Genomic DNA, 23,471 nt, shown 5'->3' with positions numbered 1-23,471 from the left:
GGCCACAGGAGACAGGACTAGGAGCAATGATCTCAAGTTGCAACGCAGGAAATTGAGGTTGGAGATTAAGAGGAACTTTCTGACTATGTGGCAGGTCAAGCATTGAAACAGACTACCTAGATAAATTGTTGAATCCCAATCCTTGGAAATTTTCAAGAGCAGGTTGAAAAAAATACTTGAATGGGATACCTTTTTTAACCTAATTCTTCCTTGAACAGTGGGCTAAACTAAATTACTTTGTCAGGTCCCTTCCAGCCCTACTTTTCTATGATCCTGCAAACTCTGCACTATACTGCAGTCACACCCTAATGCAGTCATTACATCTGCAAGGTTAGTTGTACTTTAAAATACAAGGGTGTTTCAGAAAGTAATGGCAATTTCAAAATAAAGCATTTTGTGTGCAATAATCACTTCCTGGACCACATTGCTTGTACATGTAGTCATAAAACAGTGGGTGCATTCAACAATGTCACAATCACCATTCCCCACAGCTGCATAGCTCCTGCTGGACACAAAACGAGTTTATTTCAAAATTGTCATTACGTACTTTCTGAACCCTCAAAGAAGATTCTGCATTTTTCTAATATGTTAGGGAGACCTGGGATGAGCAGTCAGAGGAAGCATAGGACTCATAAGCTAGGCTTTTGATGGCTTCTTTCATATTCCTCCATGGTGATTTTTTTGATTTTCTCTTAAATGTAGTAGTCATGAAATGGAGGGAAGGCATAAACCAGGTGTGGGCAAAATGTGGCCTGTGGACCGGATGCGGCCTGTCAGGCCATTCTATCCAGCCTGGGGGGCCCCTAAAAAATTTAGAAAATTAATATTTATCTGCTCCTGACTGCCTGTCATGCGGCTCTCGCTGGCTTGCCAAAACTCCGTAAGCGGCCCTCCGTCCAAAATAATTGCCCACCCCTGGCATAAACCAACCCATCGTATTTGTGTTTTCATTCACAGAGGCTCTGAGTGACATCCAGAATTCTGTTTATAGAACAGCCCTGAAACTACAGTCAGTACAAACTCTCTGCCAATGTAAGTAGATGAGGAGGTTTCTGTACTTTTGGACTGGGAGGGGAATCTGGAAAATTCATAGACATTAGGGCTGGAAGGGACCTCAAAGATCATCAAGTCCAGCCCCCTGCCCCAGAGGCAGGAAGTCAGCTGGGGTCAAAGAATCCCAGCAAGATAAAAGAAAAGTCGCAGTCTGAACTAAAATGCTGCTTTGCCTTTTTCTAATACTCTTCCCTTAAAGGGTTTTGGAGCACACTGCAAATTGTTTGTGAACAAATGGACAATTATACTCTGTCAGAAAAAGCACTGGTTCCTGTACAATCTCATAGCACTTTCCAAAGGAAGCTAAATATTTTTATCCCAGTTTTCCCAATGGGGAAACTGAAGCAGAGGGGTCAGCTGACTTGCTGAGAAGATAGTGACTCAATGGTAGAGTCAGCAGCAGAATTCAGACCCTATCCTTTGTAACATTGAGAGTGTTAGACCCCGACTCCATGTGGCAACCAATGACTAGAGAGACAACAATCCAATTGCCCATGGGTCCTATTACTCATTAGCCAGAGCAGGCAGGGAGCAAACACCAGCACACATTGCTCGCAACAACTTTATTCAGAATGGAGACAGCTTCGGGCCAGGTCCCAAAAAACAACAAACCAGGGACCTGCCCTGAACAATAGTTTTTTCCCACATTTATACACTTTGGTTTATGCTCATTACCATTCATTCCACCCTTGCTCCTCCTATGTTCCACCCATTTCTCCTCCCATCTCAATCTCTGCCTCTGTTTACTGTTTGCTTCATTAGCGTGGAATTGCCTATGCGTTTTACTTCTTTACATGTCTTTTTGCTATGAGTGCATGTCTAAGACCTTGACTCCTTTTCTTTGGTCAATGGGCAGACTTTGACCAAAACCTGGAAGCTTCTGGAGGCTTCTTCACCAATCACTATTTACCTTTTTGCATATGTTCATCTCAGATTCTGTTACCAATCACGTGTTGTTTTTCACATTCCAGTCTGTTTTTCTGTCTCATGTTGTACCATCTTCCACATTCCTAAAATGTCAGTTCATTCACAGCACACAGACTCACACAGATTCACTTGCTGTTTTTTCCTCAGAAAATGGTTGACACAGTTAAGATGGGTACATAGCATAAGCAAATGGCTGGCTTAGCTATCATTCTGCCTTGTGGTCGGCAGCTCTGCTAGGCCACAGATCATGCCTTTATTCAGCTGCAGGTTCAATGCTCCCGAAAATCCAAATATTGTCACCCTAACAGAGAGGATTCCTAATGCCCCATGCGGATTATCTTTTCTATTTGTTCTGTTATAACATAAGCATTAATAAAGCTGGTCACCATAGTTTTGACAGTTCTATGCCCCTCCCGCACCCCCCAAAAAACCCCCACACTTCATCAACAATGGGGTTTTGTTGAAAACAAATATTTTCAATAATCAAACTACCCTGCAGAAAATATATTTCTTAAAAAAAAAAAAATTGAAGAGACTTATTGTCATCCATTTCACACATCTTGTGTGAGCTCTAGTTAAAATAAAAGGCAGTGCAGGAGGTCTGCCAACAGATCTAAGAAAGCAGCTCAGCATCATTGCCAAACAAGGAACAGCAGATGCGCTGATTAATTTTCCTGGGGCCCAATCCTGCACACACAAACTATGAAGTATTAGACTTTGTCCCCTAAGTAATTCTGTTAAAGTCAATGGAATTGCTTATGGCAGCATTTTATTTTACTTATAGGCTTGAGATTTTCAGAGATACTGCTCGTCATGGTGAATGAGTAGAGTACCAATGAACTCTCTCTCATAGCACTCCCATGAAATAATCATCATCATTCCCCATTCCAGAGGAAGAAAGTGGGCACAGAGCAGCAGGAGGCTCACAAAAGGATTATCTACCACTTAAGTCCTATTCTGTGGGGATCAAATGGGATTTAAGTGCTGCAGAAGCATTGTGCTTGTCCTCTTCATGAGGATGCATTGCAGTCCAACTAGTCAGAGGTCACAAAAGACCCCCATAGCAGATCCAGGAGCAGAATCTAGATTTTCCACATCCTAGTTTTAACCATAAATCCAGATGCATGAGCCTGGCATTATAACTAAACCAAGATGCTGAAGTCGGATATTCATCCCATATGTTAAAAGCAGATGGTTACAAATATCACCCCCTCAAATGCAGTATTTACTACTGGAAGGGATACCTACTTGGGACAGGGTATCCTAACAATCTTCTTGGGCTTTCTAATGGAAAAAGACAAGGGAAGGTTGGAGAGCATAATTCACTGCTATTACTGAAAAAAAGATCTACTCTAATAGCAGTAGTACACAGTTTCCTTTAGTACTTGATTATTCTACCACTATTAAAATTCAAACAAACTCCCCTTTAAAAGGTCTATAAAGATCTATTACATTTTTCAGAGACACAGATTAATTAGATTATTATTACAGTATGTAATATTGCCAACACAACATAAAAGTTGCCAGCAATATGGAGCTTCATCTATGTATTGTTGTCCTTGTTAAATGTCAAAATTGGATCTGTTTCTTAGGAATGGATTTATTGGACAGAGACAATCAAAAATGCATAGGGCAATTTGCAAACATTATTATTAATACCATGAATATTAACGAGAACAAAATAAAATATTATAGACCAGAAAGGTTCTATTCAGCACTCCTGACCCTTTACTCTGGCAAATCTCCCACTGAAGTCAAAGGGAATTTTGTTGTGGGAAAGAGCTACTGAGTAGAGTGCTGAGCATTTATTCTGTTTCCAATTTGCTGTATGGAAGTTGGACATTGCACTGGAACCCCTGGAATTTGTTTGTCTTTTTATTCCTTTGTATGCACCAGCCCCTTCACACAAAACTATTCCTGAGAATGGACAAAACATGCATCAATACCTTTATGACATATTAAGGATGTAATATAAGCCCAAAGTGTTATAAAGCCCAAAGGGTGACAATTCCCACATGGATCAAAGGGGGCAGGAGTGCTTAAAAGCCCCCATGGCTTACCAAAAGCATCCACGAATGTCTCAAAGCTAAAAAGGAGGCATATACCCAATGGAAGGGAGGGGCCATCACCAAGGAGGATTATACCTCCATTGCCCAAGATTATAGTGGGACTATTAAGAAGGCTAAGGCAGAGATGGAACTGGGACTAGTGACCCGGAATAAAGGACAACAAGAAGTCATTTTTTAAATACATAGCGGGTAAAAAGAAGGTACCGGGAAACATAAGGCCTCTGCAGGATACACTTGGAAATCTGGTGGTCACACCGGACGACAAAGCTAACCTCTTTAACAATTTCTTTGCCTCCATCTTTTTGAGCACAAACCAGGGCATCCCCCCCACACTGGGATCCCTGATGGACCCAGGGGAGGCGCTGCCAGGCCCAGGGTCAGTGAGAACCTAGTCAGGGAACTTCTGGTGGGTGTTCAAGTCAGCAGGTCCTGATGATCTCCACCCCAGAGTGCTGAGGGAATTAGCAGAGGTCATTGCGGGACCCCTGGCATGGCTTTATGAGCACTCATGGTGCTCTGGCGAGGTGTCGGATGACTGGAAAAGGGCCAATGTGGTCCCCATTTTCAAAAAAGGGAGGAAGGAGGACCCAGGAAACTACAGGCCCATTAGTCTTACCTTGGTCCTGGGGAAGCTTTTTGAGAAAATTATCCAGCAGCACATCTGCGAGGGACCATCAGAGGAGATCATGCTTAGGGGCAACCAACATCGGTTCTGTAGAGGCAAGTCCTGTCAGACCAACCTGGTGGCCTTCTACAACCAGGTCACAAAACTTGGATGCAGGTGTCGCAGTGGACGTAGTCTTTCTAGACTTTAGGAAGGCCTTCAACACTGTCTCTCACCCCATTCTCATTAAGAAATTAGGTGACTGTGGCATCAATGCCTACACAGTCAGATGGGTCACTAATTGGCTGGAGGGCCACACCCAGAGAGTGGTGGTGGATGGGTTATTTTCGATCTGGAGGGATGTGGGCAGTGGGGTCCCCCAGGGCTCAGTCCTAGGGCCCGCACTGTTCAACATCTTCATTAGCGACTTGGATGAGGGGGTGAAAAATACCTTGTTCAAATTCGCAGATGACACTAAATTGTGGGGAGAAGTGGACACACTAGAGGAGAGGGACAGGCTGCAACTAGACCTAGACAGGTTACAGGGGTGGGTGGATGAGAACAGGATAGGATTCAATACTGACAAATGCAAGGTACTGCACCTGGGGGGGAAGAACCAGCAGCACACCTACAGGCTGGGGAACTCCCTTCGAGTCACCACAGAGACAGAAAAGGATCTTGGTGTCATTATTGATTTCAAAATGAACATGGACCGCCAATGTGGGGGATGCGGTCAGGAAGGCCAACCACACCTCGTCATGCATCCACAGATGCATCACAAGCAGGTCCAAGGAAGTGATCCTTCCCCTCTATATGACACTGGTCAGGCCGCAGTTGGAGCACTGCATCTAGTTCTGGGTGCCGCACTTCAGGAGGGATGTGGACAGCATCGAGAGGGTCCAGAAGAGGGCCACCTGCATGATCAGGGGGCTGCAAGGCAGGCCCTACGAGCAGAGGCTACAGGACCTGAACCTGTTCAGCCTCCACAAGAGAAGGCTGAGAGGGGATCTGATGGCCATCTACAAACTGGCCAAGGGGGACCAGCAGGCTATGGGAGAATCGCTGTTCCCCTGAGCACTACTGGGAGTAATGAGGAATAACAGCCATAAGCTGACCGAGAGCAGATTCAGGCTAGATATCAGGAGGCACTACTTCACAGTCAGGATCTGGAACCAACTTCCAAGGGAAGTGGTGCTGGCTCCTACCCTGGGGGTCTTCAAAAGGAGGCTAAATAATCACTTAGCCAGGGTCGTTTGACCCCAGCATCCTTTCCTGCCCGTGGCAGGGGGTCGGACGTGATGATCTACTCAGGTCCCTTCTGACCCTACCTAGTATGAAACTATGAAACTATGAAGGAAGACTGTTTTTCTTACGAACAACGCATGCCCCTGGAGGCTGGGGGGCATGTCGACCACCCACAGGTGGTGGCGGTGGCGGTGGCAGTGGGGATGTGGTGGTGGTGAGTGGGGAGCTCCTGCAGGCAGCCACGGCGATGTTGGCAGTGAGGGGAGGGGGGTGGTGAGTAGTGACCACTCGCAAGCGCCACTGGTAGTGTTAGCAGCGCTTTTTTCAGGGGGTGCACCACCCATCTCAGGGGGTGCATGTGCCCGTGTTCACCCCCTATGCATCGCCAATGATTTTTCTGTTCCTGCATGCAGCTGGGAATCATAAAATCTGGGTTCAGCTCCCAAGCCTACCAGACTTGCAGAAGCCAATTGGGATTTTCAAAACTAGTTACAGGTACTCCTCACTTAATGTTTTCCCAGTTAACACTGTTTTGTTATTACGTCACTGACCTATTAGAGAACATGCTCATATAAAGTTGTGTAATCTTCAGCTATAACGTTGTTTGACCGCTGCCTGCTAGTAGGTAACTACTGTGACATAACTGGATTTGCTTAACATTGTTTTGCTTAAAGTCGCATTTTTCAAGAACATAACTCGTTAAGTGAGAAGTAGCTGTCCGTCACTTGCAAGTGAATGTAACATAAGATCCTGAATCAGCTCAGTACTTTAGACAATTCAGCCCTTAAGCTCCCTGTGTCTGTTACCCTTTCATGAAATATAAACAATAATACTTCCTTTCTCATGCCCTATGTCAATCTGGGTTGTACTGCAATATAAATAATATTAACATAGTTAAAAAAAACAGATTAAACTTTGGTTTTGACTGGTTTCAGTAATGCAATCCTTAAAATATTTTTCCATCCTTGGAACAGGTGTAACTATTGTTACAAATAAGGCAGGATAGATTTGCTCTTTATAGACTAACTAAATTAAAGATGTACAGCATAGGGTGCAGACCGAAGCAATAGTCTTTGCACAATCTGGCTCCTGAGAGCACTCTACAGCCATGACCTAATACACATGCACAGCTGCAAAGCACTTCTAAAATGGCCGATTGCAAGAAAAATTAACGCTTCTCTAATTAGGTAACAGATTAAGGCTCTCTGTTTTAGAACACCTTAGGGCACTTGTGTTCCCCTGGGAGTTAATTTTTTGCATGGGGGTGAAGTTGTCAGTGCAGAGGGAGTGAAAGGAGCAGCAGCGGCTGCAAGGCTGCTATGCCTGGCCTGAGCTGGAAGGGGGTTGGAACAGAGCCCCTCACCATCAGCTACCCTGGCTGGAGTATTGGGGTGAGCTGGGCTGGGCCTCCAAGATTCCTGAAGCTAGGAGGGGGGCAGGGCTGGGGAGAGGGGTGGTCCTGGCCAGTGCCACCACCTGCTGGCCAGTAGGGCCAGTGCAAGCAAGCAGGCTCAATTCCCCCCACTTCATCCCCAACCCAGCAGGCAAACCTCTGTTGGGTCAAGGGGGCACTCTAACTCATGATGTTTTATGTACAGTGCCATGAGCTAGAGCAGGGCCCTGCATTTCTGACAGAGCCCACAAGCTTTCATAAGCCAGAGTTTACTTTATCAGATGCTGTGAAGGGACTGCCAGAAGCAGAGCTGCTAAATACAAAGCAGTGATTAGAACACAAAGGATAGGGAAGGTGCGGAGGAAAAAGAAAGGGGCATCGCTGAGAGAGGCAAAGTGGGGAGGAGAGTGAAGAACAAAGCAGTTAACCCACTGAGGGACATGGGGCTTATAAAAATGAATCCAAGTAATGGGATAATAACCATAGCCTTAGTTTAGACCACACAACACAATCCAGTTAAAGTCATTGATAGGAGAGACGTATATCTCTGCTAGAGAAGAGACATGTTTCTAATCTGTAGTAACCCTTCTCTGAACCTGTTTGATTGCCTCTTTCTTGAACATGGATGAGCAGAACTGTACACAATATTCTAGATTCCACCTATGTCTTGTACAATGCCATTAATACTTCACATTAGTCTTTTCACAGTTACAACACACTAGTGGTTCAAATCCTGTGACTGACTAATACATTCAGGCCTTTCTCCTCCTATGTTATTCTACTGATGAGGTTCAAGTTTATGTTGGCTGAGACCTTCAGAAAAATTAAGAGTCCTGACTGGCCTTTGTGAACATTAGTTTCCCATGGTTGCCTCTGTGCTCTTGGCCAAAACATTTCTCATGCTCCTTCAGAACAGTGGGCATGGAATGGAAACTGGCAGCAAAGACAAAGAACTCGAAATCCACATACATCTGACTTTGAACATTCATATGGTGCATCCGCTTTTGTGCTAACTCTCCACAAGGGCTCAATTGCATCTTACAAAAATCGCCAATGCATTTTTTCCTGCCTAATCATTTTAAAATGAGGACTGGGAAATTGTGGTTGACTTTGTCTTTCTTTATACTCTCATACGCTTTGCTGAATTCAGTGAAAGATCCTTTGACGGATGTTCCCCCTTTCCATATAATGTGAGTGGCCTCCCTTTCCAGGCATGTCTAATTAATGCATTTAATTAAGAAATGTCCGGCTTACATTTACAATAAAATCAGAGGAACTCTCATTAATTTTCCTCTTTATTTTCCCTACAGTGGACTTGACTGATGTCTCCCTGATTCAGCACATCCTTCCATGTCACCAGTGCCAGAAGGAGAAGTCTCTGAAAATACAGCAGCTCTGCTCATTGCTGAAAGAGCTGTTTCAGAGTGCCAGGTTAGACAAACCAGGCCAAGTAGATCCAAAAGCCCCTGATTTGACTCTAAGGCTGCTAACTGCCATGTATGACAGGTGAGAGGAAGCCCACTACTGATTTCAACATATACTATTTCTGTAAGTAGCAACCTGCCCATCCCTCTTCTGCCTTCCCAGTCAGAAGCCCATCCCATGCTCAAAAGGTGTGTTGTTATTTGAATTGTGCATACCTGGAGGTCCAATGGTAGCACAATTTTACCAACTGGTATTATGGGCAACTGGTGCCTCCTGAGTCTGGGGGGCACCAGTGGGACATGACTGGGGTGGGGTCCCTCAGTGGTGGCAGCAGAAGTGCCAGCACTTCTGCATGCAGCACAGCCAAATTTGGCGGGGTGGGGAAACGAGCACTCTCTGTGCCCCGCTACCAGCCACTCACTGAGAGAGCACTTGCTGTCAGGGGGGCCCGCCCCACACCCCCCCTACACATCGCCTATGTGGCATATTGTAGTTTTAGCATAAGAATGTTAGTATAAGTCCATAATGGATGTCACCAGATGTATCAAATGTAGTTTGTGCTCTAGTTAGTATACTTGTGCTACGGTCCTTAGATAAGTTGTGAAAACAAATACCAATAGTAGCTTTGTTAAAGATAACCATAAAATTAGAAGATTAGAAATCTTCCCTTCAGGTCTCACAAGAACCTACACTTGGCTACTTGACATTTTCCAAGATCATGGAAGATCCAACTCAGTCTGATTTCCAGATTTAATTCATAGGACAAAGAACATTTGAATGAGCCAATCAGAAGATACTTTTAGAGTTAGACAGGCTTATCAAGAATTGGAGCAGGTCCAGAGGGCAACAAAAATGTTGTGGGGGCTGGGGCACATGACTCCTGAGGACAGGCAGAGGGAACTGGGCTTATTTAGTTTGGAGAAGAGAAGACTGAGAGGAGACTTAATAGCAGCCTTCAACTATCTGAAGGGGGGTTCCAAAGAGGATGGAGCTAGACTGTTCTCAGTGGTGGCAGATGGCAGAACAAGGAGCAATGGTATCAAGTTGCAGTAAAGGAGATTTAGGTTAGATATCAGGAAGAATTTTCTCACTGGGAGGGTAGTAAAACAGTGGGACAGGTTACCCAGAGTGGTTGTGGAAGCTCCATCCTTGGAGGCTTTTAAGACCTGGCTGGATAAAGCTTTGGCTGGGATGATCTAGCTGGGGCTGGTCCTGATTTGAGCAGGGGGTTGGACGAGATAGCCTCCTGAGGTCCCTTCCAGCCCTAATTTTCTATGATTCTATGACTCTAAGGTAAGAAAAAAATTAAAATTAAACACACAGGAAGGGGTGGAAAGGACTTACTGTTTTGGTTGAATCTATTCAAACTATGAGCACACGGGTAAGAACTGGTGTTTCACTGTAATAGGTGGCCAGATAGGCATTGGAATAAGCATGAAGCTCATGCTTTGTGTGTTGAAAATGGAAGGTCAGGCTATAGACCTGCCTCTCACCTCTTTTATCAGTAGCAAACCTACCTGTAATCCAATTAACAGTTCACAGAAATGTATGAGTGGCTCCAATTTTCATCTATGCAGATACTTACATAGCCCTCATAACTGAAAAATTGATATTGGCATGTGAATGAGACTATCCCAAGCATGGAGCAAGGATTCACTAGTCACTTTTGAGTATTCTTTCCTTTCCTGTCTAAAATATTTGCCATCCAATTGTGAAGCAAAAGCAGTGCTACGAAGCTGATCAATTAGCTACCCTGAATAGCAAAGTGCTGAAGGGAGCAATACACAAGCAACTCATAGGCTGAAATTTGCTTACATACTGTATTCGTGAAAAATGAATTAATCAGAACCAGGATTGGTTTGGGAACATCATGCTAGAAAAGGAACAGGCCACGTTCATAGGTTAATTTATTCACAGTCCTGTGCAGAGAGAGAGAGAGAGAGAGAAAGATCAAAGCTTTTGCTGAGAGTCTGAATGGGATTTAAGTGGTGCAGAGGACTGTTACTAACCCTCTTGAATTCCCATTAATGACTAATTTGATCATCTCTGTGTGTGATCCCATGTTATGAGTTACTTGTACTTACAAAATAAATCACTTGAGTCTAAAAATGAAATAATGCAATTTGGAACAAAGCTAGAAATAGCAAGAGTATTTTCTATATTGCATTCTCTCAGGGCTACTCAAGGGAAATTACTTAGAAGAACTATCATCACAGGATTAACTTGGTCTCTCTTTATAAACTATTTCTATTCTCCAAAGGCAGTGTGCCATTTTTCCTCCTCTTCTGGTATTTGATTCTAACAGTGAATTAGGCATCATGCTTGCATTGTAGGAACATCTTTGCGAGTAAATGTTGTCTTTTTCTAGCATGTGATGGTCTTTCCTCTACTGCATTTTTTCACTAACACCTTTTTTCTTGCAGACACGTATTAGGACCTTTTTTGTATCCTTGTGGTAGCTTACCTTGTGTGCTCCCTGACAATGTCATAAAGGTCTCATTATATGCAGTAGGAAGTTTGGAAATGACTTTTCACTGTATTTTGTAAAATGCATATCATTTTTGTGCATCTTGTCAGTCAACAATGCATGGCTGCAAATATGCAAATCAACTTGATAAAAAAAAGAGCGTTTGCCTTCAGTATGTTCTACTGACTGTCCAGTAAAGTTTTCAGGTGAACAAGTTTCTAATCTCCATTTAGTTCTCTTTCTAGTGGTAGGTCAATTATTTGTGTAATTTTACTGTTTTCATCAAAATCTTGCCACCAATGTCATGAGGAGAACATTGGGTGAGTCTGGAAACACTTGTTTAACAAAGAAACTTCCATCCAATCTACATCTCACAGCTATCTCAGTCTATAATGGCAGCATAATAAGCCTGGGCACTTTTGAAGGTAGTTTTTTGCATTTAAAAAAAAAAAAAAAATTACTAAGTACAATCTTGCCCTGAAAAGTTAGCTTGTAAAAAGAGCAGCATTGGATTCCATGTTTATGGTTTCTCAAGTATTCCAAATAAAACCTACTGTGTTTCCAGTTAAAGAAATACCATATATACTTGCAGTACATTGAGCTGGGTTGAAGCAGACCTGGGCTGGCAGGAGGACATGGGTTGTTCTCACTTGGCTCAATGTGCAGCACACATTCAAATGTGACACCCAGAAATGATACATTCTGGAACAGTATGTGCTGGAGCTTATTGCTACGCATTAATTGCATGTGTAAACATGCCCAAGGAGACATAATTTAAGACATTATGTAAGCCTGCTTAATAAGATTTACTTTCAGAAACACTTTGCAGAAAGAGAATCATCATTTAATACTGAATGCTTTAAATAGGCCTAATATAATATAATCTAATTGGGATATAAGCAGTTTGGGGCAGAGAGTCTTTTTGTTCTGTGTTTGTCCAGTGACTAGCAGAGTTATCTCAATGGAGCTCTGGCTCCACCACTGGGGCTCTCAGACACCGCCTCCATACACATAAATAACAACGTTCTAGAGCAGGTATGCACATATGAAATGACATGGATTTTGGAGGTGTTGAGGTGATGTTGTTGCTGTGATGGTCCAGAAGATATGAGAGAGGAAGGGATTCTTGTGGGTGATTGGTGTCACTATGTAGTCTGACTTCTTTTCTCTTTATGTTGTGGATTTTCCATTGTAAGCGGCAAATTTCAATATTTTCCATGTTTTATAGAATCAAAAATCAATGGACCAGAAGGGACCTGTTAGATCATCAAGTCCAGTCCCCTGCCATAGGCAGGAGGTTAATAAGCTCAAACTAGCTCAACAAGGTGCTTATCCAGCCTCCTCTTGAACACCTCCAAGGATGGCAACTGCACCACCTCTGCTGGGAGTGTCTTCCAGGTTCTAATTACCCTTATGGAAAAGAAGCTCTTGCTTATGTCCAGCCTAAATCTTCCTTCTATTAGTTTGTGCCCATTGGTCCTCATCCTCCCAAGGGGTGCCTTCCTGAAGAGTTGCTCCCCCAGATCTTGGTGTTTCCCCTGACATACTTGTAGGAAGCTATCAAGTCACCTCTCAGCCTCCTCTTACTCAGACTGGGAGCTGGGCTTGTTCAGAGTCTTTCCTCATAGGACCTATCCTTCAGGCCGCTAATCATGTGGGTGGCCCTTCTCTGTACCCTCTCAAGTTTATCTGCATCCTTCTTGAAGTGCGGTGCCTAAAACTGGGCACAGTACTCCAGTTGCAGCCTCACCACTGCTGAGTAGAGAGGAAGAAGCACCTCCTGGGATCTGTTGTCAACACATCGGCTGATGCATACCAGAGTCCTATTTGCCCTGCTGGCAACTTTCTTGCACTGTTGGCTCATATTCATCTGGTTGATTGTGACCCCAGGTTCCATTCAGATGATGTGCCAGTCAGTGGGCTACCACTTATCCTGTAGTTGGGGTGAAAGTTCTTCCTACCCAGATGAAGGACCTGGCACTTTTCCCTGTTGAACCTCATCTGATTCTGATCAGCCCATAGAACCAGTCTGTCTAGGCCAGGGGTGTCCAACCTTTTTGAATGTGGGGCCGGATCATGAACTTTTTATCACCCAGTGGGCCAGCGAGCCATATTCAAAAACCTCACAGGAAGCGGCATCACATCACCCTCCCCCCTGAAACGAAAGTACAGTGTTTACTTTCGTTTCCCATCACAGCACCTCAGGCCTCAAAACAGCTTGGAGGGCCGCATGGCGGCCCACAGGCCGTATGTTGGACAAGCCTGGTCTAGGCTGTCCTGCATCCTTACCCTATCCTCTGGTCTTCCTGCATTACCACAGCTTGGTATCGCCAGCAAACTTAATCATAGAGCATTCCACCCCTCCATCCAAGTCATTAATAAATATGTTAAAAAACACGGGTCCAAGCACCAATCCCTGTGGGACACCATTGGAGATAGCCCTTCAGGATGAGACCATTGATTACAACTCACTGGGACCAGCCTCTAAGACAGTTAGGCACCCACCTCACTATAGGCTGGTCCAGGCCAGTACCCTCCAGTTTAACTGAGAATTCCATGGGAGACAGAATCAAAGGCCTTACTGAATGTGACAGGGGGCCACTTCGGGGCCGACCTCCACGGCCCGCCCACCTATCTCTGGGCAACCGCCCACCTATCTCATCCGCCATGCCTTGGTGTTAATTGATTCAATTAAGATGTCAATTAAGCAGGAGGCTACCCATTTAGTGCCCCGATGCCAGGGGGAGCTCTCTGCAGCTCCAACCTCCCCAATACCGCAGCCCAGGCCTCGCAGATGGCATCATGGCGTTCACATAGTCACCGGCCCCACACTGGGCCCCAGAATCTTCCGAACAGGACCCCTCTATGATCCTCTCCTATCAGGTGGCCTCTCCGCCGTCATCCAGGCTACCTAGCCCCCCCCCCCGAAGCTACTTTCCCCTCACGGGCATGGTCCCCCCGGGACCTTCGGCCTCTTGCCCTGGCCCACCTCCAGGCCGGTCAGAACCCCAGGCCCCCGGCTCTTGGGCATCCCTCATGGTGGGCCCCTGGCCCTTTTGACCCTCCTGGTCCTAGCCCCAGCTTGGGCCAGTCGAGGGTACTCCCTCCTTCGGGCTGGGTCTCTAGCCCCTCACTCTCTATCCACAGGCTCACTGCATCACTACCCTCTTTCTCCTGGGGGCAACCACAGCACCACGCCCGGTACTCATTCACTCTCTCAGGGTCCACCTTCTGGACCCCTCCACAAACACAGGGTTACCCACCCGGTGGTGGGAGCTAGGGGTTAAGGCACCCCAGCCCGCCTTTCACCGGGGTGATAACTGGCCTGGCATTTCCTGGGGGCTCCCACACCACTGAGAGCCCCACCAGACCACCCACTCCCAGCAGGGTGCAGTTTCAGGTCAGAACCCGGACCCTCCTTACCATCCCCTTGCAGCTCCCCCTTACTTCCAGGCCATTCTCAGCAGCCCTTCAGCCAGGCAATGTTGCTGCCTGGCCTCCTGCAGCCAAACTGCCTTGTTTATATAGGCAGCCCTTGCCTCAAAATGGCTGCCCTCATCAGGCACCTGGAGGCTGCCAACTCCAGGCCCTTAAAGTGGCAGGCACACACAGTGCACTGCCACACTGAAATCTAAGTAAATGATATCTACCTCATGTCCCTTGTCCATCTGGTTAGTTACCTGGTCATAAAAGGACACCAGGTTTGTCAGGCATGATCTACCCTCCACAAAGCCATGCTGGTTGTTTCTTAATACCTTGTCAGTTAGAAGCTTGTGATTGATGGCCTCCTTAACAATTTTTTCAAAAGTTTTTCCTAGGACTGAAGTCAGACTGACCACTCTATAGTTTGCAGGGTCATCCCTCCTCCCTTTCTTAAAGATGGGCACCACATTGGCCCTCTTCCAGTTGTCCAGGACCACCCCCAAGTTCCATGACTTTTCAAATATCTTCACCAGAGGTCCTGCTAGGAGTTCAGTCAATTCTTTCAGGACTCTTGGATATAAGTATTTTGGCCCAGCAGACTTGAAAACATCCAATTGTTCTAAGATGACCCTCACCTGTTTGGGACTAATTTCATGTTGTTTGTTGGCTTCCCCATGTTCCCTGGGCCTCTGAACAGGTGTGCAGGTCCTGTTAGCTTTCTGGAATACTGATGTGAAGTATTCATTTAGGAGCTTTGCCTTTTTGTGGGGATCAACTGTTGGCTGCCCTTGCATATTCAGTAGGGGTCCCACAGTGGAGCTGGATTTTTTCTTGCTCCCCATGTACCTGTAGAAGGACTTTTTGTTGTCCTTTATTTCAGATGCCAGCTTGATCTACATGCCTGCCTTGGCTTTTTGTATCATACCTACAGACCCTGGTTTTATAAGTGAACTCTTCTCTAGTTGATGAGTCTTTTTTCCATTGATTACATACATCTTTTTTCTTTTTCAAAAGTTCTCTAATAACCCTGTTGAGTCAAGTGGGTGTCTTGGCTCCTTTCCTGCTTTTTGGTCGCATGAGAATGGCATCTTTTTGAACAGTGAGAATTGCTCTTGAGGAGGCACCATCGCTCCTGAACTCCCAAATCATCCAGTCACTGGTCATTGAGGGCCTTTTTAACTAGCCTCCAGAGTTTGTCAAAGTCTGCCCTTCTGAAATCTAGGACTTCTGTTCTACTAATTGGGATCCTAGCCTTCTGGTGAATGGTGACCCTAATCAGATCATGATCATTGTACCTCCAGTCCTCAGGTCCCCTACCATGTCCTCCCCTTTGATAAGCACTAAGTCCACAGTGGCTTTACCCCTAGTCGGTACTTTGACAATCTGAGACAGGAATAGGTCAACAATAGCTGCCAAGAGATTGGCTGACCTGAGGGAGTTGGTCCTCCCAACAGATGTCAGGACAGCTGCAGTCATAGATTCATAGATGTAGGGTCAGAAGGGACCTAAGTAGATCTTAAAGTCCGACCCCCTGCCCTAGGCAGGAGAGAATACTGGGTTCATATGACTCCAGCTAGGTAATTATCAAGCCTCCTCTTAAAGAACCCCAAGATAGGAGCCAGCACCACTTCCCTTGGAAGCTGGTTCCAGATCCTAGCCGCCCTGACTGTGAAGTAGTGCCTTCTAATGTCCAGCCTGAACCTACTCTCAAACAACTTATGGCCGTTATTCCTTGTTACTTTGGGAGGTGCTCAGGGGAATAGGGTCTCCCCCATGCCCCGCTGGTCCCCCCTGGTAAGTTTATAGATGGCCACCAGGTCCCCTCTCAGCCTTCTCTTGTGAAGGCTGAACAGGTTCAGGTCCCGTAGCCTCTCCTTGTAGGGTCTGCCCTGCTGTCCCCGGATCATGCGAGTGGCCCTCCTCTGGACCCTCTCGTTGCTGTCCACATCCCTCCTAAACTGAGGCGCCCAGAACTGGACACAGTACTCCAACTGTGGCCTGACCAGTGTCACATAGAGGGGGAGGATCACCTCCTTGGACCTGCTTGTGATGCATCTGTGGATGCATGACAAAGTGCGGTTAGCCTTCCTGACCACATCCGCACATTGGCAGCCCATGTTCATTTTGGAATCGATAATGACTCCAAGATCTTTCTGCCACTGTGCTTTCAAGAAGGGAGTTCCCCAGCCTATAGGTATGCTGCTGGTTCTTACTGCCCAACTGCTGTACCCTGCACTTGTCAGTATTGAATCCCATCCTATTCTCATTCGCCCACCCCAGTAACCTGTACTTAGATTGAGAGTGCCAGCTAATAGCCCCTCCTGCTCACCCTCCTACACAAACTCCCACACAAACTCACGCACTGGGCCCAGAGCATGCCTGTTTGTGCACTCTGTTTGCGCAGCTCCCTAGGGGGCTGGGCTAAGTAGGAGCCATGGGGGGCACGATCCTCCTTGGCTCTGCTAAGCTGCACCCTCTATCTAGTGCCCACCCACTGTGGGCCCCACTTACATCCCTGCTCTGCACTGTGGGTCAGGTCAGGGGTCCACCAGAGAGTCTGCCAGGGTCCTAGCTCATAGGGGTACAACAAGCTTACACTCATGCATCTCTCCCTGGAGCAGGGCCCAAACTGTGTGGGGGTTTTTTACCATTGGGGGGCCCTTTTAAAACCCTCACATAGGCAGATTGCAGCCAGTGCTGCACATGCACAGGTTGCTGCCAGCGCCACGCTGCTCTCTGGGACAGGTATCCCCTGTCCCTCCAGAGAAGGGGGCAGGTAAGTCCCATGCTAACCCACACGTCAGGCCGCTCCAGTTGCGTGGCTCCCTAGGGGGCTGAGTTAAGTAGGAGCTGTGGGGGGCCATGACCCTCTTTGGTTCCACTCAGCTGCCCCCTCTATCTAGTGCCCACCCACTGCGAGCCCCACTTGCCTCCTGGCTCTGTGCTGGAGGTCAGGTCAGGGAAACTGGCCAATTGTCGCCTTGGGTCCCCCACGATCCACTGGCTGGAAAATTGGCTCCGGGGTCGGACCCAGAGGGTAGTAATTGATGGAAGTCACTCATCGTGGTGTCCTGTGACCAGTGGGGTCCCCCAGGGCTCTGTCCTTGGACCCATACTGTTCAACATCTTCATTAACGATGTGGACACTGGAGTCAGAAGCGGACTGGCCAAGTTCGCCGATGACACCAAACTTTGGGGCAAAGCATCCACGCCAGAAGACAGGCAGGTGATCCAGGCTGACCTGGACAGGCTCAGCAAGTGGGCGGATGAGAATCTGATGGTGTTCAACGCCGATAAATGCAAGGTTCTCCACCTTGGGAAGAAAAACCCGCAGCATCCTTATAGGCTCGGCAGTGCTATGTTGGTTAGCACTATGGAAGAAAGAGACTTGGGGGTCATCATTGACCACAAGATGAACATGAGGCTGCAATGCGATGCTGCGGCTAGTAAAGCGACCAAAACGCTGGCTTGCATCCATAGATGCTTCTCAAGCAAATCCCGGGATGTCATTCTCCCCCTGTACTCGGCCTTAGTGAGGCCGCAGCTGGAGTACTGCGTCCAGTTTTGGGCTCCACAATTCAAAAAGGATGTGGAGAAGCTTGAGAGAGTCCAGAGAAGAGCCACGCGCATGATCAGGGGTCAGGGAAGCAGACCCTACGATGACAGGCTGAGAGCCCTGGGGCTCTTTAGCCTGGAAAAGCGCAGGCTCGGGTGATCTGATGGCCACCTACAAGTTTATCAGGGGTGATCACCAGTATCTAGGGGAACGTTTGTTCACCAGAGCGCCCCAAGGGATGACGAGGACAAATGGTCACAAACTACTACAAGATCGTTTCAGGCTGGACATAAGGAAGAATTTCTTTACTGTCCGAGCCCCCAAGGTCTGGAACAGCCTGCCGCCGGAGGTTGTTCAAGCGCCTTCATTGAACACCTTCAAGATGAAACTGGATGCTTATCTTGCTGGGATCCTATGACCCCAGCTGACGTCCTGCCCTTTGGGCGGGGGGCTGGACTCGATGATCTTCCGAGGTCCCTTCCAGCCCTAATGTCTAATGTCTATGGGTCCGCCAGGGTCCTAGCTCACAGGGGAGCGGCCAGCTTATACCCATGTTTCTCTCACTGGAGCTGGGCCCAAACTGTGAGAGTGGTAGTGTTGAGATGATATTGTTGCCCTGATGGTCCAGGAGCTATGCAAGAGGCAAGAATTCTTATGGGTGATATTTTTTTATTGGGAGAGGCAAGAGTCCTTGTGGCCAATATCTTTTATTTATGTCTCAGCTGTGTCTGCTTCAGATACCATGATGCTCAAAAGCTTATTTATGCCTATACCAACCATACAGTTGGTTCAATAAGAGATAACACCGATAAGAATTCTTGCCTTGTGGATTTTGAGGTCATTTTCCACTGTAACAACACTTTTAATTCTAGTAGTTTTAGTTTCACATTCCTGACTTAACTTTTTTTTTCTTGTTCCAGATCTGAAACAAGTGTTATCAAAGCCAGATCTGCTGCAGGGGCCCTAATTGCTCTCTCAGGAGACAGTCTGCTTACAAAATACAGAGGTGGGAATCCATGACCTTTACACTCTCTTTTAGGTGCTGAGTACTGACAACACTTTCAATATATCTTATTTCTATGCAGAAAGAAAACAGAGTCCTTCTGTACAAAAAGTTAATACATGGAAATAAAATGTACTGCCTTACGTTGTCAGAAAAGGTTGATGCAGAAGAATAGCATCCATTAATCAATGTCCATTATATAATGCCTCTTGTATAAGCAACTCAGAGCAGTTCATAATATCCCTTAAGAGAAGTAAAGCTTAGAAGTTAAAAGCCAGGTTCAATTACTGTAATTGGGAAAAGATGACTTGCATTCAGTCTCAGACAGAAAAAGGTAGAACTCTTGAAATAAAGATGATAATAGGTAAGGAGTTGAGTATTAAAAGTGAAACTCCCCTCTATACAATGGGCCAGCACAAAGGTTATGCATGACGCATGTCCTCAAAATAGAGTTTATGTGGGGCCTTTGGCTGGCCTTCTGCACAGGTATATGTTTTACATAAATTGATTTGTAATTAACATCACAGAAGTTAAATCCAGCAGTAGACTGGCAAGTTCTTATGGTCATGAAAATGAGTTCATTGTGTGCTCTTCCTACTTACTTGGCCTAATCATCAAGAATTAGAAACTATTCTAACTCGTTAGCTATGATGGAATAGGTATCCAGCGATTGTCACGTTAGTGTTTCTTGTGAGTAAGTTCAGACTCTTTAGACTCTGCCAGGATTCTAAGCAATCTCTTCCGGCTGCTTGCAGCTTTCTTTCAGTTTTATGCTGACAAAGATCAGGAGGAGGCCTCGATGAGTCGGAGTGCCCTGAGAAGTCTACTAACAGACTTACATGAGGTACTGTCACTGCTCTTAAACTGCATGTGCGGAATAGACAGCAAGTCTCAAAGAGGAATTCCAAGAGAGTTATTGCAAGGGATAAAAATGTATGGGACGTAGGTTCCATAGGCTTCTTTAATAAAGTCAGTTGGTCTCTCAGGAGATGGAGATCTACTGTGCAGAAACTGCTCTAGGATCTGAATGTAGGTATCAAATCTATGGACGCATGCAACAATTGTATAGATATTAAATTATATCAGTCTAAGCTGCTATGACACAACTGTTATATCTACATAATTATGTAGCAATACAAGTATAGCAAAACTATTGCAACTTTAGTCCTGTTTCAGTCCAGGTGAAAGTTACAGTAATTTAGGTATCTTGTATTGCTACAGGAGCATGCAGATATAGAGGGTACATCTAACAGCTGTTACATGCTCCCAAGCAGCAGTAGCTCCCCCTCCCTTTCTAAAGAGTTTAAAAGGTATGTTTGTTCATAGCCTCAGTCAAAATACCCATTGACATCAGTGCCTCTGTGCTGAGAGTTTTGTCAGAGCTTATGATAGCCAGATCCTACAAGTAGTTCCACAAGTATGAATGTGCACCCATGCTGAGACCTCTTAGTGCTGAAGAGGCTCCATTGAGGTATGTGTCCATCCCTGTGCAGAGTTGCCTATAGGTTCAGGGCCTTATTGGTCATGCATTACTCACTGAAAACAAACTGTCAGCTTACTCTGCAAAGAGCTCTCAGATAGGAGATACTACCATGGTGGAGTCAGGGTGAATTTTGTCACATCAGCATTTTTAGAAAGATCATGGAATAAGCCTATGTTGCAAAAACAAAGTCTGTCCACTACTGAGTTCAGTGCTCTAGCCTGACAGCACAATATGTTGATTGATATATAATAACTGGGGTGGAGGTACAGTCACTCTGACACACAATGAAGTTTGGAATTACATGCTGAAATCACATGCCTGCATTAAAACAGTCCTTCCTCTAGTAAAGGAAGCAAATGGCTTTTCTATTGATGCTTCTCCATCTGTGCTCTGATACCACCCCAGTAAAACATGGTGGCAGCATCTGTTTTTTAGCATGGTATTCCTGAATAGCTGATTTTCTTTCTGGTGCAGATTCCAGCCATCGTGGGGGAAAGCTGTGCTTCATCCTGTGTGGAAATAGCTATTCGCAGCTGTTTCCATGGGGTGAGTAGAATTCAGATGGTCTGTGGAGGCAATTGTGAACATTGTTGACCAAGTGAAATGTCAAGGTACCACAGGGTAATATCCAAGTTTACTTTATTTTAAGGGGTAGGATTATTTCCAAATCCCAAGGGATAAACCTCTGGAGCAGACTTGACACCAATGAAGGAAGTTATATAATGAGGTACCTAGCATGGATCTCTGCCCTCGCATGGAGACTTTTTGAAGTCAATGGTGTCCTACATTAGACAGGAAATCATTTGGGTTTACAGATTTTGGCTTAGGATGGGAGTTTATATTTTGAGCTTTATGTAATGCAATAATGCATAAAATTGATACTCTTTTCCAGGTTCTGAACTCAGCAGTTGCTGAAGAGAAATTCCTATCTTGGCTAAGAACTGAACCCGCCCTTCTCCTGTGGCTTCCTACTTGTCATAAATTATCAGCCACTAAAATGGTCACTCACAATGTTAGATGTAGAGTCTGCAAGAATTTTCCCATCACTGGATTAAGGTGAATCAATATGTACTGTAATATTACTTGCATCACCTAGAGGCCCACCAGGATCAGGACCCCATCATGACAGACAGTATAAATGGACATAGAAAGGCAAAGATATGTAACAGCATTAAAGGAATATGATCATACAGTGACATGGAAAAGTACATGACATGGAATTTTACTTTTTTTTTATAGCTTGTATTTACTTGGGTTATTTTCTTCTTAGTTTTCCCAAAGTTATATGCCCTACTTACATCATGCAGTGATATTACAGCTCCTAGTGAACTGTTTCTAGAGATAAGCTGCTATATGAGAGAGAACGAAGATGCAGCTGCAGTATTTAAGGTGATATCAAGTACAACTGTTGCTTCACTGTATGAAGTTTTGCTGCAACGATGCATTCTAAGAAACAGTATCATCAGATCAACAACTAACTCCTGTTTTGCTAATAAAATCTCAGCTCTCCTGTTGGTGTGGGAAACTATTATTCTATTAACAGTATCTCTCAAGAACTCAATTCATCTGGATGCTGATTGCCAGCATCCCAATTCTTTTGTAAGAAATTCTCAGACCCGAGAGTTAGCTTGATCCTTTCTGTTTTCTCCTGACAGATATCGCTGCGTGAAGTGCCTAAATTTTGACCTTTGCCAAGCCTGCTTCTTCACTGGGCGTCTCAGCAAACCCCACAAAAAATCACACCCTGTAACTGAGCACTGTGTGCAGGTACTGTACCAATTTAATGGATTTACTTGCTTGATTAGGGCACCTACGTTGATTTTATTGTGTGTATATCAGATTAAACAAATCAGCCTTAACTATCTGGCAACTTTAAGTCAGAGAAAGACGAGTAAATTTAAGTTTATGATCTGTATTCTACTTTGAATTAAATAACAGTTTTAGTCACGTGGAAGTCTCTGGAGCAGCTCCCGTCTTCCCTTCGGTGGGTGATACAAGAGGGCAGTGCTCCAAAGCAGCCTCCAGCCCATTCTTGGACGTGGGGAAAGCACCTTCCATTGCTTTGGTGTTTTGTACACGAATAGCGGGTGGGGAAGGAGTCTGGTGTCAGGAACATATTCCTCACTGCCCATCCCTCCCAGTCCCACCACATGTCCAGTGAGGTGTTAATGCTGCCTGAAGCTGCATTAACTCCTTGTGAAGCTTCCTCTGTTTTATAGGTTAACCGTCACCCTCTATTGGAGGCTTTGATACCTGTATCTTACAGGAGACTACCTTTCTCCCCCTGGCTCTACTCAAGCTTGGCTGATGGCAGTCTGAAGCCACAGACAACAAGGAGATTCTGTCCCACTCCTGCCCCCACCCCAACTTCAGCCTCTTCTATACAGTGGAAAGTCATCATGTCCATCCGAGGAATATATTAAATATAATATATAGATGTCGTGGTAGCACTGAGAAGTTTCATTTGGGCACTGCGCAACAGTTTATAAAAGTCTGCTGCAAAACACTTATTGTTCTAAAAGACTTAAGAAGCCGTATAAGAAGCAAAGGTAACACATACCGTGATCCAGCTGGGGGAACAGGGAAAGAAGCACCTCTGCAAGCAAGAAATGTTCAGGTCTGCTTCAAGAAGATCCACACAAATAAACCCCTACATTTGTACAAAGCCCTCTTGAAGTCAAAGAGTCTCTGGACACCATGACTTTGTCCAGAGGGATGTGCTGGAAGAATCAGGGCCTTCAGCCCTGTCAGCATTTGAAAATGAGCTGTGCTGAAAGCAGTTTAGAAATCCACTTTACTTCCCCAGTAGTGGCCTTGGAGGAG

General features: G+C 45.5%; 1 protein-coding gene across 1 annotated transcript in view; it reads left to right on the top strand.

Annotated features, from left to right (window-relative positions):
* DYTN (dystrotelin) overlaps positions 1-23,471 on the top strand; it is a 59,931-nt gene that overhangs the window by 9,905 nt on the left and 26,555 nt on the right. Inside the window, exons 2-7 of the mRNA XM_059726259.1 lie at positions 958-1,032; positions 8,602-8,797; positions 18,900-18,999; positions 21,123-21,194; positions 21,541-21,704; positions 22,304-22,415. Of these exons, the coding sequence (XP_059582242.1) occupies positions 958-1,032; positions 8,602-8,797; positions 18,900-18,999; positions 21,123-21,194; positions 21,541-21,704; positions 22,304-22,415 (719 nt within the window). The remainder of the gene's footprint in view (positions 1-957; positions 1,033-8,601; positions 8,798-18,899; positions 19,000-21,122; positions 21,195-21,540; positions 21,705-22,303; positions 22,416-23,471) is intronic.

The sequence above is a fragment of the Alligator mississippiensis genome, chromosome 4, assembly GCF_030867095.1.
Source record: "Alligator mississippiensis isolate rAllMis1 chromosome 4, rAllMis1, whole genome shotgun sequence".
Classification (NCBI taxonomy): Eukaryota; Metazoa; Chordata; order Crocodylia; family Alligatoridae; genus Alligator; species Alligator mississippiensis.
The sequence above is the reverse complement of the archived record's forward strand: the minus strand, read 5'-3'. Positions and strand labels throughout refer to the sequence as shown.